The sequence below is a fragment of the Spea bombifrons genome, chromosome 8 (assembly GCF_027358695.1).
Source record: "Spea bombifrons isolate aSpeBom1 chromosome 8, aSpeBom1.2.pri, whole genome shotgun sequence".
Lineage (NCBI taxonomy): Eukaryota > Metazoa > Chordata > Amphibia > Anura > Pelobatidae > Spea > Spea bombifrons.
In genome coordinates, this window is record NC_071094.1 from 9,098,280 (window position 1) to 9,121,140 (window position 22,861).

Here is a 22,861-nt window from a genome sequence, read left to right on the forward strand (position 1 = left end):
TTAGCTGAAAATGTCCAGCTTCTCCTATGCTCAGTAAATAAGTAGATAAGATGAAATCCAGGTTTGTTTATGTATAATATGACGAAGTGATGACCATGTCACACAAACAATGTCATCGAGAACCTTTTTTGGAAGCTTATCTTCCATTTACAGAAAGTTTGAGGTCAAGGCTCTGTGTGAGACACTCAAGTTCCTCCACACCAAACTCATCAAATTATGTATTTAAGGAGCTACAACATTATGTACCAGGGCACAGTCATGTTGGAATACACAAACCACGAATTGGTGCCACAAAATTCAATTATCTGGCCCAAACCATGAAAAAAAAGCCCCAGACCATTATTTCTCCTCCACTAGACTTCAGAGTAGGCACTATGCATTCTGATAGGTAGCATTCTCCTAGTTGCCTCCAAGATCAGATTTGTCCATCAGAAATCCAGATAGTGAAGCGTGATTCATTGCTCCAAATAACACGTTTCCACTGCTCCAGAGTCCAGTGGTGGTGGACTTTACACCACTCAAGCCGTCGCTTAGCACTGTGCATAGTGATCTTTGGCTTGTGTGTAGCTGCTCTTCCATGGAAACCCATTTCATGAATCTCCTGACACACAGTGTTTGTGCTGATGTTGTTACCAGAGGCAGTTTGGCTCTCTATAGCAAGAGATGACATGGATGACAAGTGATTTATTTCGCACTGTGGGCTTCAACACTCTGTGGCCACTCATTGTGACTGTGCTTGGTCTACTGATTCTTCAATAATGGCACTTACAGTGGATCGGGGCAAATCTAGCAGGGCAGATATTTTACAAACAAGAGGCGACATCCTATGACACTGAGCTCTTCATTACGGCCCATTCTACTGCCATTGTTTGTCTATGGAGATGGCTGCCTATGTGCTTGATGTATACATGCGGTGGTTTAAATATATCAATAAGTATCTATAGCTCACCTACTCCCATCTTTTTTGTTCTATTGATGTATACATGCGGCTGAAACACCAAAGCTCGATAATTAAGAGGGGTGTCCCAATACTTTTGGCCATATGGTGTATTTACCGGGACGTTTCTGTTAATGTACTGCATGTATCAAACCAGGAAGTATTTCCTGGATTATTCAAAAAGAAACTGAAATGTTTACCAGAAAAAGCTCAACCTTATAGCAACCCTGTGTGGGTGGATCAGTGTCGCGTTGCTATAAATCACAGGGATAAGCCCAGCCGGCAGCATCTACTTCGACCCTGTTACATCGCTTTGTAGGAGGTGAGAATTGTTTAAGTATTTACAATTATATTGTAGTATTGCAATCTGGATATTCTCATAGTTTTTGTTTTCTTTTGTAATGAAAAGGCTAGTAGGAATGTGCCTGTGCCTGCCTACTGTCCTATGTTTATAGGAATAGTCCCAAGATTATGAGATTTGCCTAATTAGATACTTAAAAAGTACAGGAGGGAAGTTTGTTTCAATAGAGGAGAAATGTCAGAACACAGAGGCTTGTAACAGTAAGGATGTTTTATGTTACAAAGAGGTAGTGGTAGATAAATGGAACATCAGCCTCCCCTCAGAAGTGGTGGAGGCAAATACAGTGAAGGAATTTGGGATAAGTTTGGGTCTTTACATTAGGAAAAATGGGCAGACTAGATGGCCGAATGTTTTTTTTATCAAATTGTTTGTTTCTATGTTAGCATTAAAAATGCAAATGTTAAATATTCTAAGGTATATGTATATATAATAATAGACGCAATTCTATTTTTCTGTGGAATGTCTACTTTGGTATAAAATTAAATATTAAATGGGGTAAACATTACCCCATACCCTATAAAATATTTTCAGGACATAGTTCTAAACAAGCATGGAATACCAACACTTTTTGTCACATGCTTAATTATCATATTGCTATATTTACCGTATATCAGAAAATTAAGAAATATTTGTTTAAAATGGTTAAATGTTGGTGTATAAAAACATGTCATTTTGTGGTGCATCACTTTTGAAGAAAATTAATCTGGAAAAGTATTTTAAACAAATACAGATCTGTTTACCGGTATTGTGAATATATATGATTATACAACAGTGAATAAACTACATATTGTGTGATAACACCTTTATTGACAGTGCAAGCCTTGGAAACTAACTAGGGCAGCCTGGCATCTAACTAGCCCCAAAACAACTGAATTAAATTACAGTTTAATTCATCCAAAAAGATGACAATAAAGGATGGTTAACAATTAACAATAACCTAAAAACTGACAAAATGAACAATGACATTAACATAGGTTAAGACAGAAGGCGTATGGATTACAAGGGATGGGGGATGTAATTATAAACCCATAATGGTTACCAGCTATGTATGTTGTGTCACTGTGATGAACAGAAAGAAATTAACCTACGGACAACCTTTTCTGGAAAAATAAACATTGAAGTGGTATCGTATCTCTATTGTGCAAAGTAGTTTCGTTTCTCTCTGATGACTTACACCGTGCTGCCCATCCCTAGTGAAGCATTTCAGGTATAAGAGATATATACACACACACGCAAACAATAATGGCTCTAAGGGTTGTCTGAAACATTTTGTGTATGTGCCAATAAACATGCATATACATAAACACATGTACATATACACTAGAGAGTGAAGACCCATGCATGTCTTTTTAATTCCAGTTCCAGATGTTTAGGTAGTGTTTTGGGATCAGTTGTTTTAGACAACGTATAAGGATTTTAGATGCATAGCTCTTTTCCAAAATACGCAAGACGTGTTACCATGATCTCGGGAAGATTCCTGAAACGTTGATGGATGATATGAGCAATCAAAGAGCTATGTTACATCTTAGGGAGAACAGGGCTCCCTGATATCCTAGCAATGCTCCTTCAAGGAACAGGAAAGGTTGATCAATCCTGACATCTTTTTATCATTCTCTTTTCATACTACAGGCTTTCAGCATGTTAAGTTCTGTAAAAACATTTGTGTTCCTGGACCTGGAGGCCACAGGACTAAATAAATATCTTCCGAAGATCACCGAGATCTGCTTGGTAGCTGCTCATATCTCCTCTCTGCAGAACCCAGTTACCAATGAATTTGGAGAGATGCAACTTCCCCGGGTCCTTGACAAGCTCTGCCTATGTGTTGATCCAGAGAAGACCATCAACAGATATGCTTCTGAAATCTCAGGCCTCAATAATAAAAATCTGGGTGAAAACGAGAAGCAAAACTTCAACTCGGGCCTCATTGTTCTCATAAAGGAATTCTTGGATCGCCAAGCTAAGCCAGTCTGCCTTGTAGCCCACAATGGCTTTAAATTTGACTTTCCACTTCTGAAGACAGAGCTGAAGGAACAAGGAAATGATTTTTCTAGCTCATTGCTCTGCCTGGACACTTTGCATGTGTTCCAGGAGCTGGATACCCTGGAGAACGGTGCTCCTAAAAAGGGGAAAGGGTTTTACACTCTTTCAGAACTTTATAGACGGTCTGTCGGGAAGGAGCCAATTGATTCTCATCATGCTGAAGGTGATGTACAGATGCTCATTATGATCTTCATGTCCAAAGCAAAACAGGTGATTGAGAAAACCTCTTACTCTTTTAAGATGTGGAGTGAAATCAGTCCTATGTATGTCACTAGGCGTTAATAAATGGAAACAACTTTGGAATAGATCCATTTCTGCATGTCCCATGCTTGGCCTCTCTTCTAAGTGATTCTAGAAGGACTGGTTACAATCCTATAATAAATAGGAATAGTTTTAATGGAAACACACATTATACTCTAGATATAAGATTTAGCAGAAAGAATCCTGTCCTCTTTAATGGTCAGGGGGGAAACCTGAGCTCCATTGCCTTTTAGAGATGTGGACAACCATGTGTTGCCACCGCTGAAGAGTCTAGCACCAACCCTTTCCTGTGATGTTCTTTTATAATCTCACTCTCTCTCTCTATATATATAATATGTTTGATCGATGGTATGGTTGGCAACTTAGTATCAAGTGATAATATTTATCGTTCAAAGGGGCCTATATAAAATGTCTACTTTGCAGGCGTAAGTGAAATCCCCTATTTGCCTTGGGCATACTAACTTGCAAAACAGTTTATTGTGCCTATTTAGCAACAGGATTACGCCCAAAGGCGTCCCGTAATCACAGCTGATTACCGGACCTCCTGCTCATTGTTTAATGTTTAGGAAAGAGAAGTGATGTTTGACCCACTTTTTACCCACATCCTACCAAGACTCCCCAGTCTATTCATAGTTAGCCCCATCACGTTAGTGTAGTTGTACCCTGTTCCTGCTCTTGGGGCAGTCAGCACATGCTGATGTGTCATTGCGATGGCTCTGCAGAATGTTTTGCACAGAAGCGCTCTACGCAGCAAGGGGCGTCAGGAAACCTAGCGCTGATTTTAATGAAGCCCCAAAGTATGCATCCCTCATTAATAGGGAAAATATGGTTCAGTAGCTGGTGGCAGCTGGCAAATTGAGATTAAGCTGCCCCTACCTTCTACATCAAATAGAAATATGTGCGATGGAATGAAAACAACACAGTGTGATCATATAATATGTATGTACCAAATGTGCTAAATATGTTTTCAAATCTTACCATTGTTTTTAACATCACTTGTTCTTTTATTTTCAAGAAACATCATTCTTGTTTGCCAATATGAATTTACAATAACCATATTCTAACTATATTTCCATGTAATTAAAGCTAAATATGACATGTTGATGAAGATTGCAATTATGTTGCTGTGTATGTAATTTAAACATGTAAACCTGATGAATGTTGTTCTGATTAAATAATTATTGGGCACATTTTATGGTTTGCGAGTAAAAATACTACCAGGACTCTCAAAAGGGGAGAACTTTATTCTCAGGCTTATGTTGCTACATAAATAACCAAGCATGTCTGATACATGGAATGGTGCGGGTACTAATGTTTCCCATATTTTCTAGTTCTAGTAATAGTTTGTGTAATGCAAAGAAATATATATCTTAAGTATCAAATTAACGGTTTCCAAATGTATTTAAATAAATTACTGAAAACAAGGTTATATAAAACAGAAATTACTTTTACAGTAGGTAATAAACTTTGCAAATAAACGTGTAGCTCTCCTAAATAAAGTTAAAAACGTAAGCCGAAAGCTGAGAGAGGGGGTTGTGTGTGAACTCTGACGTCAGTGTGCAGTCCTGGCCGCGTCCCGCAAGGGAAGGCTCCGTGTAGCCGGAGCCCAGAAGTTCCCAGGTATGCCCATCATCGCTTGTAGGAAATACTTCAAACAGAGACATTTTTGTTTTAAACAATTGACTTTATTGAATAAATATTTTATTTCTATAATTACTTCTAGGGTTCATTTATTTTTAGTCACGGCATTACCCCGCTACTCTTTCAGTTCTAAACACGTCCAGACACGTCTACTATTTCTAAAAACATGTCCAGACTTGTCCCGAACACCCCCCCCAATCCTAATGTGTACACCAATCACACAGAAGCAATTAACATACAAAATACCTAATATAAACGTATATTGGTACGGTGAATGAGACCAGATACGTGTCAAAAAGGGTTATTAAATGTATTAAACAGGTGTATAAGCGTATATTGGTACATGGCATGAGACCAGATACGTGTTTAATTCATTATAATTCATTTATTAATTAGGTTTATAATTGAAAATTGAATGAAATCAAGCACGTATAAAAAGGGGGCGTGGTTATTCAAGATCAAAGGGGTGTGGTTAGCAATATCTACTGCGCATCCAATCTGCGCATTGGGCGTGTTGAAAAAAGGATGGTGGGTATCCACCAAAGGGGCGGGGCACCTGTCAAATTAAGTTTGACAAGATATATCCCTGGGGCGTGGTCATTAAGGAGGCATGGTAGCTCCGCCCCAAAAGTTTGACAACATATATACCCTCTTACTACTATTGGTGGCCAAACAGCTGCATAAAAAGTGTCCAAATGCTCCAAAAATATTACAATTCTCTCCATTTTGCAAAAAAACTTGTAGTTTTTTCTCTACCATGGCAGGGTTTTTTTGTTATTAATGTTATTTTTTCATGCCTTATATCTCTAGCAGTTTTTCTGCGACTGGGTAACATAATAATACATTTAACTCTATCATAGCAGCTGACGTACAGCTCATGAAATAAACAGCAAATAAAATATTCACCTTTCCTCACTTACATTAATTGGGTATTACCAGCATCTTTAAACATTTGTTTTTTTTTTATATATTTGTTTTATTCACACATCAAAACCAAACATTCAATATCAATACGGAAATGGGAAATTGTTGTTTTTTTTTTGTCCATCATTTATTATTGAGGTTTTACAGAAGTTAAGAATCAAATCTCTGCCATACATGAGAAAATATATGAAGCGCGTTCAGTTTACAAAGCATACGTCCCAATGCCCACCCAACATCAATCTCCTGTGGCGGTCGTTGCCCACCCAAATCTCCAGAGGCTGCTGAATATGTGGGCTCGATGTGAAGACCCTTCCAGTTGTATCGGATGCAGGAAAATAGATGTAAAAACGTATTTTCCATATTTCCAACATTGTTTGCCATGAAATGATTCATATTGTTTATTTACGTTAGCATATAGCCAAAAAAGGAAACTTAACACCAATGGTACAGCACTTAAGATGTTAATCTAACCTTAACACCATTCCGCATCTATGTCGCAGTTTGAAGTGAAAGAATAAAAACAACTTTGGGCTCGCAAGTGTCATTCATCTGGAAATTAGGAATTCTTTAAGCTCGGACACCGGAGAATGCCTACTCCAGGTCCCCAGGACTGTGTGCCTGCACAGCATCGCTTACCTACCAAGCCCCCCCCCCTCAATTGAGATGTTTACTGCACATGTTCACAATACCCCCGACCCCCCAAGTATCCCAATTCACCAGGGGTAGAAGTTGGGTGGCATGTACCTGGAGCTACCCGGAGCCCACCTTATTTGGGGATGCGGAATGGTGATCCTACTGACATTTCTCCAGGGCTAGCCCCACACGCATATTGTTAAAATACCATGCAGGTGCCATTAGACTGAGGGATGCCAGTATCTGGCTAGTGACTCTATCTTGGCTTGACTGTGGCTCTGGGAGCCAAGGCTGTAGTCCTCCTTAGCCCATTCTTTTGTCCATTAGGATTAGTAACCATGTAATAAAATATCCTAATAGGCTGAGAGCAGTCATTTCTAGCGGTGGGCATCCCACTTGATTATTTCCATCTGATGGGTCTGTAGATTAAAAGAATGTGTTGGCAGATCTGTTGGCTAAGGGTTGTTTAAAACCCCAAGTCACCTCTCCACAGCCCCTTATTCATGCTTTGTAGCCGTTTATATTGCACACTACTAGCGTAGTCTTCTTTTCATCCTCCCGCGCCAGGGCTGTTTCACACAATGTCAGAATGACATTGTGAAGTCAGAGCGACTTTTAGAAGAGAGAGATGGAAAGAAGTAAATAATAAAGTATATATTCCATTGTACAGCACTAAAGATAATGCTATATAAATCAACTAATAATAATAATAATAACAATAATAATAATACTTTGAGCTGAGGGATTGGCATCCTTATTGTATTGCTCTTGTAACTTGTTACTTTTCATTTTCACTTGCTTTTTCTACACTTGTTACTTTTGTATCTTTTCGACAGGCATCTTGTGATTCCCTTTCACTTTCTTTGGATGGATTGCCAATTGCAGACATTTTTTCTCAATGACTCCATTGAGAAAAAATGCTTAGCTGCTTATTTGTAGAACCAACGCACTTAAGCAAGAGATTACATTTTATAGTTAGTACAGCTGTAGAGAAATATATTATGATAAAGAGGTTTCTCAAAGGGGCAGAGGAGGGTTTGGGGAGACCCAAGCAAGAGGCTCATTAACACTACAGCTGAAAGGGAGACCTGGAATAAGAGCACAGAATGGATATAGACATGGTCTAAATGCTGTCTTTAGATGTATAGACAGATTAGATTGGTCCATGGGGCAGCCAGCCTTTCCCTGCACGGGGTGATAAATACCCTTATTAACATCTCTCTCTTTGAGTTCACCCAAATAATGTTGCAAGTAGTGTCCATGACCATTAGAGGGCACACTCATAATGCCTGATACTTGTTTAACGCAATAATACTGGTTTGTATTGTCATATGTTTTTTTTTAAATGTTAGATTACATCTGCTTTAAATTACCTTGCTGAACTGGGTTTTTTATGGAAATAAATAAATACTTATTTTTTTCTTATTCATTAAAGTAGGAGCTCTCCAACCCCACATTGGAGTACATTTTGCATGGACCACATTGCAGTTTACGATATGTAAATGTGTGCTTGTGTCTTGTGTGTACTTGAGTTTTGTCTTATTTTCTCTCTTCCCTGCCTTTACATTCAGTCGCACAAGTCAGATCAATTCAATGTATGCAATCTGAGCTCCCATTAATAAGAGATACAATGTTGTACTATTGAATTCCTTTTTTTGTTAACTGTTCCTCCATGGGAAAGGACGTGTCCTAGACATCCCAACACTCTCAGACCCACTTACGACGAGAGTTGCAATTGATGAGCTGTAACCATGTAAGGGGATTGTTGGCTAGGGGCTCAGGCAGTGTCCAGGCCTAGGGCCACATAACATTGTCCACCTAGTGGAGAATCAGGCTCCCTGTAACATCACTACTCAATGGGCCCGTTAAGGGGAGATTCCTGATCTTCCCAACTAGCCGAGTTGGCACGGTCCCCCATAGTTTCCTTCTGCTCCATGCTTCCTTCAAAAGTAGAGTAGAAAGGACAGTGACGCAGAGAGGGAGGCAGCTGGTGGTGCCCTGGATTAGGCCTAGGTCAGCGCCGGGAGTAAATATGCCACTGGGGCAGGTGGACAATTGCCCCTGGGATGACCTAGTTTTTCAGATTTTAGGTCACTACCTAAAGCATTATTGTGTGGTTTACTTGCATATGGAGCCACCAGGGTGTCTAACATAAATTATTAAGGAAGAGTTTGCTAATTGACTCAATCCTTTTGGTCTCTATGTTTTACTTTTTTTTACAACTTTCTATGTGTGGGATTGGTCCTTGGGCTAAATGTTACCAACCCTTCCTGCTCTCTGTAGACTCTACTTAGGCAGATTTCATATGAAGCTTCCTTTCCACACAGTACTAACCCGAGACACTGGTGTGGAAAGCCAGTCAAGAATGACGGGATGTATTAATGTAAGACATGTAAAAACAAACATTTGCACTAACTACAGTTTTTGAATTGTCACAACCAAGTTGTAAAACACTTGCCAAGTAGTCAATGAACAACCATGGGCAGCACTACATTAAGTAGCTGCTTATGGTTCCCTATGATGTAAGGCACCCCGTAAAGGTTGAACATCTCATTTATACATCTCATAATACACTTCTACCATTCTGTCAACTCATCTGATGATCTTTGTCTGTCCTCTTTTCTATTCCTACTTCTCATCGACGTTTACTAAAGCTGGCCCCATCCACCGGAATACCCTTCTCCGGCTTATCTGACTCTCCCTTGACTCCAGTAGTCTCAGAAATTCCTCAAGATCCACTTCTTCAGGGATGTCCATCTACTGACCTTACCTACTTCTACCACCTACATCTGCCTCACCTCTAGAAGCCCCTCTCCTGCTCTCAGTCTATAGGTATGTCCAGCAACAGCATTTCTTTAATTACTGTTTACAATACACTTTTTGTGGCGGGTCCCTCACAAACATTGGCACTTTTATCTCTTGCCTAATAAACCCCCCAGCCCATTGTAGATTGCAAGCTCATTTGAACAAAGCCCACCTTTACCTTTTGTTTCTGTGCATCAAAATTGTTTGTTATGTCCCGTTTACTCAATGCACAGGTCTATGGAATATGATTGCACTATATAATTCAATAAAAACATAAATAAAACATGAATAAAGCAAGACGCTTATAGAAGTGTGACACCCATTCCATATAAAGTTTCATTTCTGTAATGTATTTTTATTAAAAATAAATGCATGGTCCTAAATATTGAGTTCCTGCATTATAATTACTTTTTGGCGCTTCAGATCATAATATTTAGTTTAAAACCCCTAAAAACCTGGAGACGCCCCATCAGCCCCCCATCTGTAACCACAATATTTCCAGGGATAGGTTACCTTTAATCAATACATAAATTTAAACAGAAACGAAGAACCCTTTTACCAAAATGACAGCCTTCATTCTTTTTCAGGATCACGATTAACCTATTGATGTGTGTCTGTTTATTACGTTTTTTTTCTTTCCTAAGTTGTGAAACTTCCTTGACCAATGAGAGCTACCGATGGGTCTGCTAAGCCACGCCTACCTCCCTGCAAAAAGAAAAGAAAAAAAACACTCATCCAAGTCACTTCATGTTCGTCCTCAGTGCAGGGCAACAGGTAAGTGATTTTATTATATTTTACATATAGTTTAGATTTTGTGTTTTGTTTTATTATCATGTTAATAAAAAATGTGCTTTTATTACGTGATGGGGAGACGTATAATTTAAGGCGCAATTTCTTTATTTTTATTTTGTGGTCACCGGGTGATATGGTGCAAAAGTCAGTGTATGTTTGTATATACTATATATATATATATATATATATATATATATATATACTATATATATATATATATATCTTTCTCCTAATGTGTCGGAGCAAACCTGTTATTTGCATGCAATGTTATGTCTGCAGGTCCTCATGGCTAAGTATATAATGACAGATGTATGCATATAAAGGCCATCAGTGTGAGACCTCCTGTTTTTTTCACCCCACATGGTTACGTAAATACAGAATGGGTAGAATGAGCAGTTGCGAGGTCTCCAGCTGCCTAGTTACATAATTACCAACCTATTTGGTAACTTTGTTAAGACACTAAGCACAAGCATATAGAGTCACCACTTGACGTAACTTTGTACTTTGAAGTAAAGTCACTTTATGCCATCCTAGCATTACGATGTCTCATTGCTGCCCCCGAGGTACCACCTCGTACTGCCCTTCTTATCCATCTGCAATACCCAATTTAGTCATACTGGGGACCTCGTCAGGACTTATCAGGACTGGCCAGACGAAATTGGAACTGTTGGCTGATAAGTAGTTATGATGAGGCTGCTGCTAGACCTGATGGGTCTGCCAAAGGTCCGCGGCCCCTGAGCTTCGGAGTGCCAACCATGATTGTTAATAGGAACACCTACTAGGGCATTCAAGAGAATACGCTGTTGGTACGGAATGTACTAATTTGTAATTACAGTTTAAAAAGTTTCCTAATGAAATCATTTTTCTGTTTTCAGTGATATAAATGATCAAATTTGCTAGTTTTAGATAAATCATTTCACATTTGTATAGCTATCAAAATTAAAATTGAATGCAGGGTTTGGCACCAGTGGAGGACCATGGAGCTGCAGTTAAAAACACCTGCTTTGGTCAATGCATTTCCCCCATAAAACTAAGGTGTAGTAAGTTGAGGATGGTTTTCTGTTTTCAGTCCAATACAACAAGCCTTTTCCCATCACCCTCAACTAGTCTTTTGCTGCCCAGTGGTCTTTCGGAGAGTAGGGTCCTTACAGAAACGTAGACTTTAGTAGATAAGACAAATTCGGACCATCTAGTATCAGTATTTTCCTGATGTAGAGACTCAGTCCTTAATCAGCCGTTGGTCTTGTCTTAGACTCAGTAAATGATTTGCATGTTTATCTGCTCACTGTGTTAAATATGATTTAAGATAACGTTATGTACAGGTTTGTGTCTATGAATAAGTTCCCCGCCATGTGTAATTTAAACTCGGACAGTAAATATTGAGTGAGCACTTAATTAAGTTTTTTAGTATGTGCCGGTTGGAATGGATGCTGTCTGCCGTCATAAAAATATTTCATAAATTATTTGTGAAGGAGGTGTACCTGACCTGGAATACGACGGATTTTATGCAGGTCATTGTGACATGTTTTTATGAGAATCAACGTAAATCAAACATTTCATCGCAAAAGTCTAAATACATATCAAGGTGTTTATGTTTTCAAAGTGTAGTAGAATTTATTCTCATTTCAAATGATCAAATCATTTTAACGGGGAACTTGGGACGCAGTATACATTTACAAAATTACCAGCAACTGCACTTTGAAAGTCCCTCTAGACATGAATATGAAAGAATATTTCAAATTAAATGTCAAGGTTTTGGGTCTCTTCCTAATCTTTTTTAACTACGATTCTTGCTGCAGCATTACGGAATCTGTTGGTGAATGAATAAGTGAGTAATTTCATTCACACACATCATTGGTGTTTAAATATTTAGTTTCAAATATTTTTCTATGGAATTTTCATTATTTAGAATTTCTAAAATAAAGTATGTTGTGGATAATATTTTGTGTCAGTTTATACTGTAATTTCTGATTTACTTAATTTAAAAAATAAAATCTACCTTTTAATCCTATTTTAGGACTTCACTTATTCCATTCGTTCGCAAGTTTCACAAAGATATTAGTGAACTGGATATTCAACAACAATGTATACCTATCTAGATCTAGATATTAACTAGTTCTGTTCTAGTAAATATATAATAAAGTCATAAAGAATAAATGCATTGAATACTTGAAAACATAATTCTGGCAGATGTGGTTTGGCTATTTACAGAAAGGAAAAAATGCTGACATAAGCTATGTATAATAGCTATAATATATAGTATAGTATAGTATACAATAGTATGTATAATAATTTAGAGACCCAATTAATATATACCTTATATATACCTAATTATTACGTTCATCAGCTATCTGACATGAAAAATAAATAAATAAATATATATATATATATATATATATATATATATATATATATATATATATATATATAAATATTTAAAATCTATTGATGCGGAAATTCATTGATTACAGGACAGGTTATACCTTAATTATGATAGGATTAGGATATATATATATATATATATATATAAAAATGATGATACTGGCCCCTTAATGGTCAGTTAAAAAGGACATTTGGTTCAGCTTGATAGATTCTAACATTGCTTGTTTTTGTTGCGTCAGCAAAGTTTTGGATCTTTCTATCTCCGTCTTGCCAACACAGCCCTCTTATCACAGTTAACTCATGACCCGATAAAGACGCTGTCCTCGGTAAAACCTTTAAATCGCATCATCACAGACACTTATTTTGCAGTTTAGAGGTCTCTATATTCATCACAATGCAGTTACTGTGTTTCTAGAATGTAAGACTCATAAGGTATTTTTTTTTTAGAATTCAGGTATTAAAGGCTTTTTAAATATTTTGTGTCAAAAAATTGCCTTTTTCATATTTCAAGTACATGGGCATTTTTGAATCCCTAGTTTTTGCTTCATGTCCAGTAATGGTAATGAAATATCTAAACATTAAGTGGGACTTAATTATTTTAATGTCAGCACTAAAGGTGTATTTATATGGAGGCTGCCAACAGGACCTGCTTCAAGCAGGTATTCCCTTCCCTTGGTTTGGACTAGGGGTAGATCTCGCTATTTTGGACCCAAATCTTTGTACCTTTATTTCCTCCCCTGATGTCCCTCCTTTTTTAAGAGCTCATAATTTTGGTTTGGTTCATATGAGCTTATTGGTGTCCTACAGTCTTAATCATTAAAATCATGTTTACCTAAAAACAGCAAAATTAAGTTGCGTAAACATACATGATGACATCATAATATAAAATGAAAAATAAAAAAATAATTGATGTCAGTAGGGCGCAAGTGATAAATTAAGCAGTGTTTCCAAATTAAATTCTGCTATAGAAGATAACACAGGACGTCCCTTTAATGCGTTCCTGAAGGATTAACCACAATTCAAGTGGGTGATGTACCTGATGACTTTCCTCCTAAGACAAGAGCCAAGTTGACTTCTTAGTTTGTGCCCTTCTTGGGCCTACTCAGCCATTAGTGAATAGACCCCTAATATCTGCAGGTATAGGGTTATTGGATTAATAAAATCAAATCAGTACTATTATGTTTGATACAATTGATACAAACAGGTTTCTGTGGCCTCCATCCTGTATTTACTGCCACAAAGTATAGCAGCGTTGCTGTGAAACTTGGCCTGGCTGATATGGGCCGGTCTGCGCCGGGTGTGTCTGTGCCATATCATACCGAGAAGAGCACAGATAAAATTCTATGGGTTTATCTCCCATCGACACTCTTTACTCTGTTCCAGGACATAGTGCTGACTCCATCTTGTAGCCGGTTTCCACAGGAATCTTTACCAAAATCCATAGTTTTTTTGTTATTAAGTAGGTGCATTATTGAAGAATTTGAGATAATAGAATTCAGAAATGCTAATCTATATCACAGAGCAGGGCTGGAATGGGGGGAAAAGGCAGACCTGGAACTTTAAGGGTAGGTGTACAGTGGCTTTTAGCCACCGGCCCACCAGGCATTTGTGCCCGGTCCAAGCCGGCCACAGAGCCCATGAGTGTATATTAAAAGTATCTTGGAATTTTCTAAATCAGCTGACCCTGAAACAAACGTTAACTCTTTAATGTTTGGCACAATGATTCTACTACAGTGACGTGTAAAATATATCAATATATTCAGAATGTGATCATCTCAATTGAAATCAGACCCCCAGCGTTCACCGAACCAGTGCTGGACGTGACTGTTGGTCATAACTGGGAACTCTCTGGCTCCAGCTACCCCGAGAACCCCTTTGTTGATGTCGCGGTTCTGCTGACGTTGCGGGACACATGCCATTTTTGGAGCGTAAATGGGTGGGGAGTGGGGCACAAGTTTCCCCACAGTTACCCGGAGAAGTGGCCAAAACCCCGAGATTTCCCAGATATCCTGGTAGTAAGCGAATTATGTGCAAGGAGAGGTGTTCCGCAGAACAGCTGGGGGTGAGGAAACTCCATGAAACGTTAACCACACAGCTTTCATATGGATTAAATGATGGCTGAAAATTTAATGGAACCATGCAACTATCATATGCATTAAAGTGTTTATGATGCCTTTAAAAAAAAGTTTTTTTGTTTTTTTAGATAATTTCTAATATACACAAATCCATTTAGTCATCTCTCTCATGTACATATGCATTTATTTGTCATCCAAAGGGTTAAAGGCATCTAACATGTCCACCCACCCCTTCAACTCCTGTTTGTTAAAGTATTACCTCACAGTATGTGAATTAGAGGAAGTTTGGGTGCTATGGCTTGCACCATTTGTATTCATGGAAACAATCGCACAGACGAGGAACACCAACTGTATCATTAACACCTTCCCTTCTACCATCAGAGTCTGTGTAACCCCTTGCATTGAGAAACACAGGCCTGCTTCCTCCTCAATATCTTATGCAAGAGGATTTAACTTAATACGTACCAACCCATTCATGAGTAGGACATCGTTCTGCCTCTCAAAACATGGCTGAGAAACCTTAGGCCCTGTAGCTGATAAATTAAAATTTCCATCACTCTTGGCCAGCTTCTAGTGTTTATAGTCAACTTTACATCACCTAAAATAATTGCAAGCCAATGTATAGATCAAATAATTAAAAAGAGTTGTACACTTGATGTGCCATCTCAATGGGGACCACATGCAAACATACTGCAGCTATAGCTTACCATCCAAATGGCTAAGACGGGATATTTTTGCTTTAAATGGGATGGCAACGAGCAGTTCTTTACAAAGCCTTCTTTTGTGATTTTGTGACCTATTGACAAAAGAAAAACAGATTTTATTCCAGCAGTTTCTACACACATTATTGTGATACTTTTGTGATACCCTCACACCTTGCAAATCCTAGAAAAGAAGGATGCCGGGGAAGGAAAGGGGAGTTTGGATCCCAAAAACAGGGGGCAAATTATTTTCATTTTTTGGCAATAATTTCTGTCAGTACTTCAAGTTTAAGACAATGCAGTAACTTTCTTTTCCACTCTACGCAGACACTGTGACATCTGAACATGGTTTCCCTCATTAAAAGCTGTCCCTTCTATGCCCGGGACCCCACCATATTCCTACGGGCTACCCGCCCTTTGCTCCTACGAAGTGCTGAGCGCTGTCCAGTCATGGTGACCCGGAGCCTGGCCACTTCCGTGGAACTCCAGCAAAGGAATAAGGACACTGTGCCGCCCGCTGGAGGTAAGGATTGGGATTTGAAAGAGGTGTGAGGTTCCTTATAGAAGCAGTATTGTTTTCAGCTACTGATGTTTTTACAATCTGCTTCCATACATAGGCAGCCACATTTATCAATGCCCTTGCATGTTATCAATAATGTATTCTGGAAAAGACTGACTAGCCTTTGCCCAAAGGCATCAGGTTGTGGGCAACCTCTCTGCCACCAAACCAGGGACAGATTACCCTATAGCCAGTCACAAAGAAGATGGAACCAGCACAGAATCCATAACATAGGCAGAGTAAAGATGGCGGCCACGGAAGGGGCAGCTGGAAGTGCTGGCCCAGGGCAGGATAAATATGTCACTGTGTCGACCCATACCTCCAACTCATTTTGTCTCAGATTCATCCAAGATTCTTTAATGCCATAACATACCTGGAGGTTAGCAACAATTGCTGAACATTGTGTGAACGAGGTGGTTATGATTTGCATGTCCATGCATCTGTTTTCATAACTTGACAACATCTTTCTGTTCTAGTCTCCACTGGAGCCTCCAACAGGCGTACCTTGGCTCAAGCTGCCCCACAGGCTGCTACAGCGACCAGCAAGTGCCCATTTATCGAGACCGAGATGGAAAGAGGCGAGAGCATGATTGTGCAGGAAGCTCGGCCAGAGGTGCAGGAGGATCTGAGGATGTTCAAGACAGGTATGAGCTTCACTGGATCAGGTGTCCTGGAAGACAATGCAGTTTTTCCAGACATAAGAACAAGGCTTGGTAGGTACACTAAGTCTCACTAGAGAACATTTAGTAAAATGATAATGATACTAAAGGAAGTACTGGCATGAGCCCAGACCAGTTAGTGAGGGCAATTGGAGTGTGGACTGGTCAAGAGGAAAAGAATACAACTTTATAGAGGACTCTATCCTATGTACTATAGTATGAACATATTGCTGGAGTAAGTTAAGGTTGTCTTCCTTACATGAGAACTGTAGCACCAATAACCAGACACAGATGAATCTACATTTCACCAACAGATGCTCTTAACTCCCTGCTGAAGGAAGTTCAGACCAGCCTGAAAAAGAAATTCCTGGGAATTCCTCAAAAAGTAAACCTTGGAACGGGCGCTCCCCTCACTCCAACGCATCTCATTAAACAGAACATGACAGGTAACTTCTAAGGCTGCTAATCTGAGCTTTCAGAATATTAAGCCTGGCTATGGCTTCTCACCGTACCCTCATCTCATCAGGTGGAGCTGCCTTTGGCTACGATGAATTCTTCAGCCGGAGGATTGAGGAGAAGAAACGTGACCACACGTATCGGGTGTTCAAAACCGTGAACCGCAGGGCAGATGCCTACCCGTTCGCTGAGGATTACTCTGACCTCCAGGGCGATAAGAAGGAAGTGTCTGTTTGGTGCAGCAATGATTACCTGGGCATGAGCAGGCACCCAAGGGTGCTGCAAGCAATCGCGTGAGTTGTCTTGGTTTAAGGCCAAAAGTCTTATGTAGTTTGCATGGCAGGGAACGGTGCTGGTGAGGGGCGGTAAGACCCTTTAGGTTGCTCTTAAAAATTCCGGTGTGACTCTTTTTATACATTTCTAACCCCAAATTTGGTGAAACAGACCCATAAGCATCATTTGTAACCTCACTACAAAGTTTTCTATACTGTCGTCTTTTGGCCAAGACAGGCTAGCAAGTATCTTCTTTGGAGGTGATGAGTGCCTACTTTGTCGCTAAGTGGGCTTTGTATTCACCAGAGATGATTTTGTAAGGGGTACTTGTCTCTTGTTGGGCCATGTGCAAGGATGTTTTCTGCATGTTCCATAATTATCTCAATCTCTACCATCAGGGAGACCCTGGGGGAGCATGGTGCTGGGGCTGGCGGAACCAGGAATATATCCGGTACCAGCAAATACCATGTGGACCTGGAATGTGAACTGGCAGATCTGCATGATAAAGACGCGGCCCTGCTTTTCTCTTCTTGTTTTGTGGCAAATGATTCCACCCTTTTCACACTGGCAAGGATGCTGCCAGGTTAGTATCCAGAAGTTTTCAAAACCTATATCCCATTTACACAAAGACAACAGAAATTCACATCAACCGAGCAAACTTCGTGAGAAGCAAAAACATTTTTCACCACTCGCTCTGGTGTAAATCTATTTATTGGGGAACTATAGATAATGTTAAAGGTGGGTTGCCTGGGGGGGGTCATAGAAACATATGATTTGACAAGCAGATATTGAAACTTTGGAGTTTGGACACATATTGTCTGCCCACTTTACAGCCAGCTCTTAATCTTTACTTGTTCTGTAGTCTTGTCGTATGTTGAGGATACCCTTATCTTCAGGTGCATGTTAACTTTCCTTCCTTTCCTCTGCCAATTCTGCTGGAGTGCAGTTTCATATATATTTTACTTTCTTACAGAAATAATACTAAAGTAACATATACATTTATGACCCCTCTAGATTCTGGCCTCTTGTCCTAATATGATTTCTGCTTTTAAATATAGTTTACTACTCTTGAAGTAATTTACATATTTAAATCTTTCCATCGGATTCCCGTCGTTTCTCGTCCAGGCTGTGCATGTTGAGATCCCTGAGCTTTCTTGAACCATGCACCATTTTAGTAGCCATTCTTTCGATTCACTCTAGAATACCTTTCTTCATCTGGAAACGGGTTCTCTCCTGTACTGAACACAATACTCTAGGTGAGGTCTGGCCAGGGATCTCTAAAGTGATATAAAATCCATTTTCTTCTACTAATGCCTTTCACTATCCAACCCAATACCCTTCTTGCATGTTGCTGCTTTGCAACTTTGCCTGCCCAACATAAGGCCATAAGACATAATTAAGTTACCTCTTTGTTATCCCCAGGCTGTGAGATTTACTCAGATGCTGGGAATCATGCTTCCATGATCCAAGGAATCCGAAACAGTGGTGTCGCCAAATATGTCTTCCGTCACAACGATCCTGCTCACTTGGAGGAGCTGCTCCAGAAATCAGATCCAAAGAGGCCCAAGATCGTGGCATTTGAAACCGTTCACTCTATGGATGGTAAAACAATTAGATCTGTATTTTCTAGAGAAATATACACGTGTAATCTTTTAGTATGTGTTATAATGATGAGAGTCTAGCTAGTTCTGTTATTACATATTACTGCTATTACATTTTTATTACATCAGTTCTTATGGCTTATAAATATAGTTCTGACATCACTACTGTCTGAGTCTACCAATATAATAATGTATGTGTTTCCCATGTGGTAAATATTATGTCCAGATAGAAATAGAAATCATAAATGCCACTTTGTTTCACCCATTTCACAGGAGCTATCTGCCCTCTGGAGGAGATGTGTGACGTAGCACACAAATATGGGGCGCTGACATTTGTGGATGAGGTGCATGCGGTGGGCCTATACGGATCACGTGGAGCAGGCGTTGGTGAGAGAGATGGAGTCATGCACAAGATGGATATCATTTCAGGAACTCTGGGTAAGTTAGCCTGGGCTTAACCAAAACCCATAAGGCCAATGTAATGTTTGCTCTGATTGGACAATTCTATTTGGTTGCTATGGTGATATGGTTTCTAACTTTTGGACCAGAATCACTTTTTTTAATTCCTAATCCCCAATACATGGGCCATTTGTGGTTTGAAAACACATAAGTAACTTAGATCTCGAGCAGGTTTAATGACCATACCATGGAACCCTCCAGAGTCTCAAGAAATCAGAACTGAGCTCCCTTTGACTTAAATTGCAACCCATGTCCGTAGCTGAACCTCATATAAACTCAATGCATCAGAGATGGAAGCAAAGGGATCACAATACGTAAATATCGTTGATGTGGACAGAAAACCTACGATCCCAAAACATCCAAATTGCTGTTGCGCGCCTACTAGTGAGGTCATCAGAAATCATTGTTTATTACACAGCCCTTTGGTATAGAATAACATAATTAGAACGTGTTTTCCAGGCTATACAAACCACAGTAACTATCTACCAACGTTGGCTCCCGTGTCAGTGCGGTTGGGTGCGGCGGGTTCGCACAGTCAGACCCTTCCACGCCTTGAACCTTATCTGAAAGGCCAGTGCGGTCTGATGTCAGCATGAATATTATCTGCTCCTTGAAGTTATTCAGTCCCACGATGTGCTGCTAATTTGTACGTAACAGAAGTTAAAGAAATGTTGTAGGGCCCCCAGCAGACTAGACCCCAAAGTTACTTATTTTCCCTATGATCGTTGACATTAGCTGGGTGAATATAGCTTCTGGTGAAGGAATGGCATTGAAGATGAGTGCTCTTTGATCAACGGTTTCCAACTTTTCTCCAGGTTTTCAATTTCTTCACGTCAATAAAGACATTTATGTCACGGTGATAGATCTTCCTTTAATAAGTCTGGCTTCTGAAACACTAGATAGTTTGAGATCCTTGGGGATGCACCCACATGGTGTACCTAACGATACTCCGTCAGCCGAATAAATCAAACTAAAATACAAAATTACTCAGAAGGTGACACCGTAGTTCTATTTGAAGTATATTATTTCACAACTAACCATATATGTCTACATTTTTAGGGAAGGCTTTTGGCTGTGTTGGTGGCTATGTGGCCAGTACAGCTTCTCTCATAGACACCGTGCGCTCTTATGCCGCCGGCTTCATCTTCACAACTTCCCTTCCACCAATGGTGCTGGCTGGAGCAGTAGAGTCCGTGCGTGTCCTGAAGAGCGAGGAAGGACAGTCCCTCCGCCGTGCTCATCAGCGTAATGTGAAGCACATGCGCCAGCTCTTGATGGATGCAGGGCTACCTGTCATCAACTGCCCCAGCCATATCATCCCTATTAGGGTAAGTAACACGATTGGTTCTACAGTCAATTAATGGAGACCCAAACCAGGGAACTGTCCTAGCAGTCTCTTCATATCTACTCTACAGTCTCCAACGGCTAGTATGGAAACCTAGGAAGCCATTGGCTGAAATAACACACAGCTCAAAATCCCAGTATGCATTTTGGGGGTATCATTTATAGACAACAGCAAAGAGATCTAGAAATATTGAAGCTTTTGTGTTATGCCATCTGCAGGTTGGGAACGCAGCTTTAAACACCAGAATTTGTGACGTTCTTCTGTCCGAGTATGACATTTACGTGCAGGCCATCAACTACCCCACCGTGCCACGAGGTGAAGAGCTTCTCAGACTTGCTCCCTCACCCCACCACACTCCCGCTATGATGAGCTACTTTGTGGGTAAGTAGCACATGTAGCAGATAAGGAGTAGATATTATTTGTAACTCCTATGCACTCTGTTGCTTAATATTTTCTTTTAAAGGCTCGCATTAAGGTCTTCTTGCATATTCAAAGTCTGAATTTTCTGGGTTTGTTACAGAGAGCCTTGTGAAGGCCTGGAAAGAGGTTGGGATGCCCCTGCAGCTGCCATCGGCCGCAGAGTGCAATTTTTGTCACCGTCCGCTCCACTTTGACCTGATGAGTGAATGGGAGCGTACCTACTTTGGGAACATGGAACCCAAGTATATCACCATGTACGCTTAAATGTAAACAAGATCCTTCAGCACCCACGGAGACACATCCTTCTACGCCTGAAGACGCACAAAATTATATTACATGTTGCCCGTCACCCACTTTTACCATGAACCTCAGCATCTTCTTGGGCCTTTTTACCCTGGCTGCCAGTCCTATTCATGGATTGGCTCCATTATCTTTATCAGACCAATTAGACTAATTGTCTTAGACCGAACTAGTTATTTAAACTCAAATTCATGTATGCAGCAGGAAGGTGCAACGTATACCATCTAGTAAAATGACCATCTCCATTGTTAAAGAGTGTTCCTACATACAGGTTTGTCAATTTTTCAGTCCCTGTCTCCCCAGACATTTTTAAAGCTCTTAGAGTCCATGGCTTGTTGGTGGGTGTGTTGGTTCCATTGTTCACACTTAAAGATTACTGACAATATCATTATTATTGGTGTGTCGAGCATTTTTCTATAAAGCTGTATGTTTGAGCATTGCTTACAGTGTCTACCGCCCAAGCACCAACCATCACGGAATGGTTCACAGTGCAGCAAAGCGGTTTTGAATGGATCACATGTGTTTTAGGGGACCAAAAGATAAAAAAACAAACACCTTGAGTCCTGTATTTAACAGCAACAATGGATTTCAACACAAATAGAGAACACAATCCAACAAGTATAAAAAACAGTAGTAAAAGTTCAGTGGAAAAGAACCACAATATTAGGTAAATTGTATTTAAGGATTTTCTACAAGACCAAAGAAAGCCATTTTTTTAACAAAATTATTTATTTATACATTAAATTATACAATACATGGATTTTTTCACATCCCAACTCCTCAAAAGCAGGGTATTCATGAACGTGGGGTATATAAGTGCTAGGAACAATAAAGAGGAATATTTCCAAGATCACTGATGAGATAAAGGGGCTTATTCACTAAGGTGCATTCATTATGTAGGGCCAAAACTGGCAGGTTTCTCCTTCAAAAAAGGATTAGAAGGCCTTGCATAATGCATTGTTTAATGGAAACTCTTCCTAATTTACCTATGCTTTACACAGGGCCACCCAAGGTCGTCTTGCAGCAGAAGCGGACTAGGGTTGGACCTTCATTACGTATATTGAAGGCAATGAGTTGAAACAACAACAACGCTCCGACAAATTCTCCTACCAACTTCCCTCTAGCAAATAGACCCCAAACAACCTTTATTTTTTTATTCCGTAAAAGAGGGGTTTACAGGAGAGTTGCAACTCACCAACTCCATTATGCAGTATGAAGGGCCAACCACGGTGATCTT

The 22,861-nt window shown here is 39.8% G+C and overlaps 2 protein-coding genes and 1 long non-coding RNA gene across 4 annotated transcripts in view; all 3 read left to right on the top strand.

Annotated features, from left to right (window-relative positions):
* LOC128503499 (uncharacterized) overlaps positions 1-22,861 on the top strand; it is a 289,541-nt gene that overhangs the window by 236,476 nt on the left and 30,204 nt on the right. The window lies entirely within an intron of this gene.
* On the top strand, positions 1,141-3,707 carry TREX2 (three prime repair exonuclease 2). Its single transcript, XM_053473605.1, has 2 exons — positions 1,141-1,259; positions 2,928-3,707. Exon 2 carries the CDS (start codon positions 2,937-2,939, stop codon positions 3,618-3,620), a length of 684 nt encoding a protein of 227 aa, XP_053329580.1. The 5' UTR covers positions 1,141-1,259; positions 2,928-2,936; the 3' UTR covers positions 3,621-3,707.
* Positions 10,249-22,045, top strand: ALAS2 (5'-aminolevulinate synthase 2). The gene is made up of 11 exons (XM_053473591.1): positions 10,249-10,376; positions 15,880-16,075; positions 16,588-16,755; positions 17,085-17,216; positions 17,297-17,519; positions 17,898-18,082; positions 18,922-19,101; positions 19,374-19,538; positions 20,619-20,887; positions 21,123-21,285; positions 21,425-22,045. The coding sequence occupies exons 2-11, from the start codon at positions 15,898-15,900 to the stop codon at positions 21,586-21,588; spliced, it is 1,827 nt and encodes a 608-aa protein (XP_053329566.1). The 5' UTR covers positions 10,249-10,376; positions 15,880-15,897; the 3' UTR covers positions 21,589-22,045.

Coding starts and splice junctions, on each gene's coding strand:
- ALAS2 (XM_053473591.1), top strand. CDS start 15,898: ATGGTTTCCCTCATTAAAAGCTGTCCCTTCTATGCCCGGGACCCCACC. Junction 16,076..16,587: donor CACTGTGCCGCCCGCTGGAG/GTAAGGATTGGG, acceptor TTTCTGTTCTAG/TCTCCACTGGAGCCTCCAAC. Junction 18,083..18,921: donor ACTGGCAAGGATGCTGCCAG/GTTAGTATCCAG, acceptor TGTTATCCCCAG/GCTGTGAGATTTACTCAGAT.
- TREX2 (XM_053473605.1), top strand. CDS start 2,937: ATGTTAAGTTCTGTAAAAACATTTGTGTTCCTGGACCTGGAGGCCACA.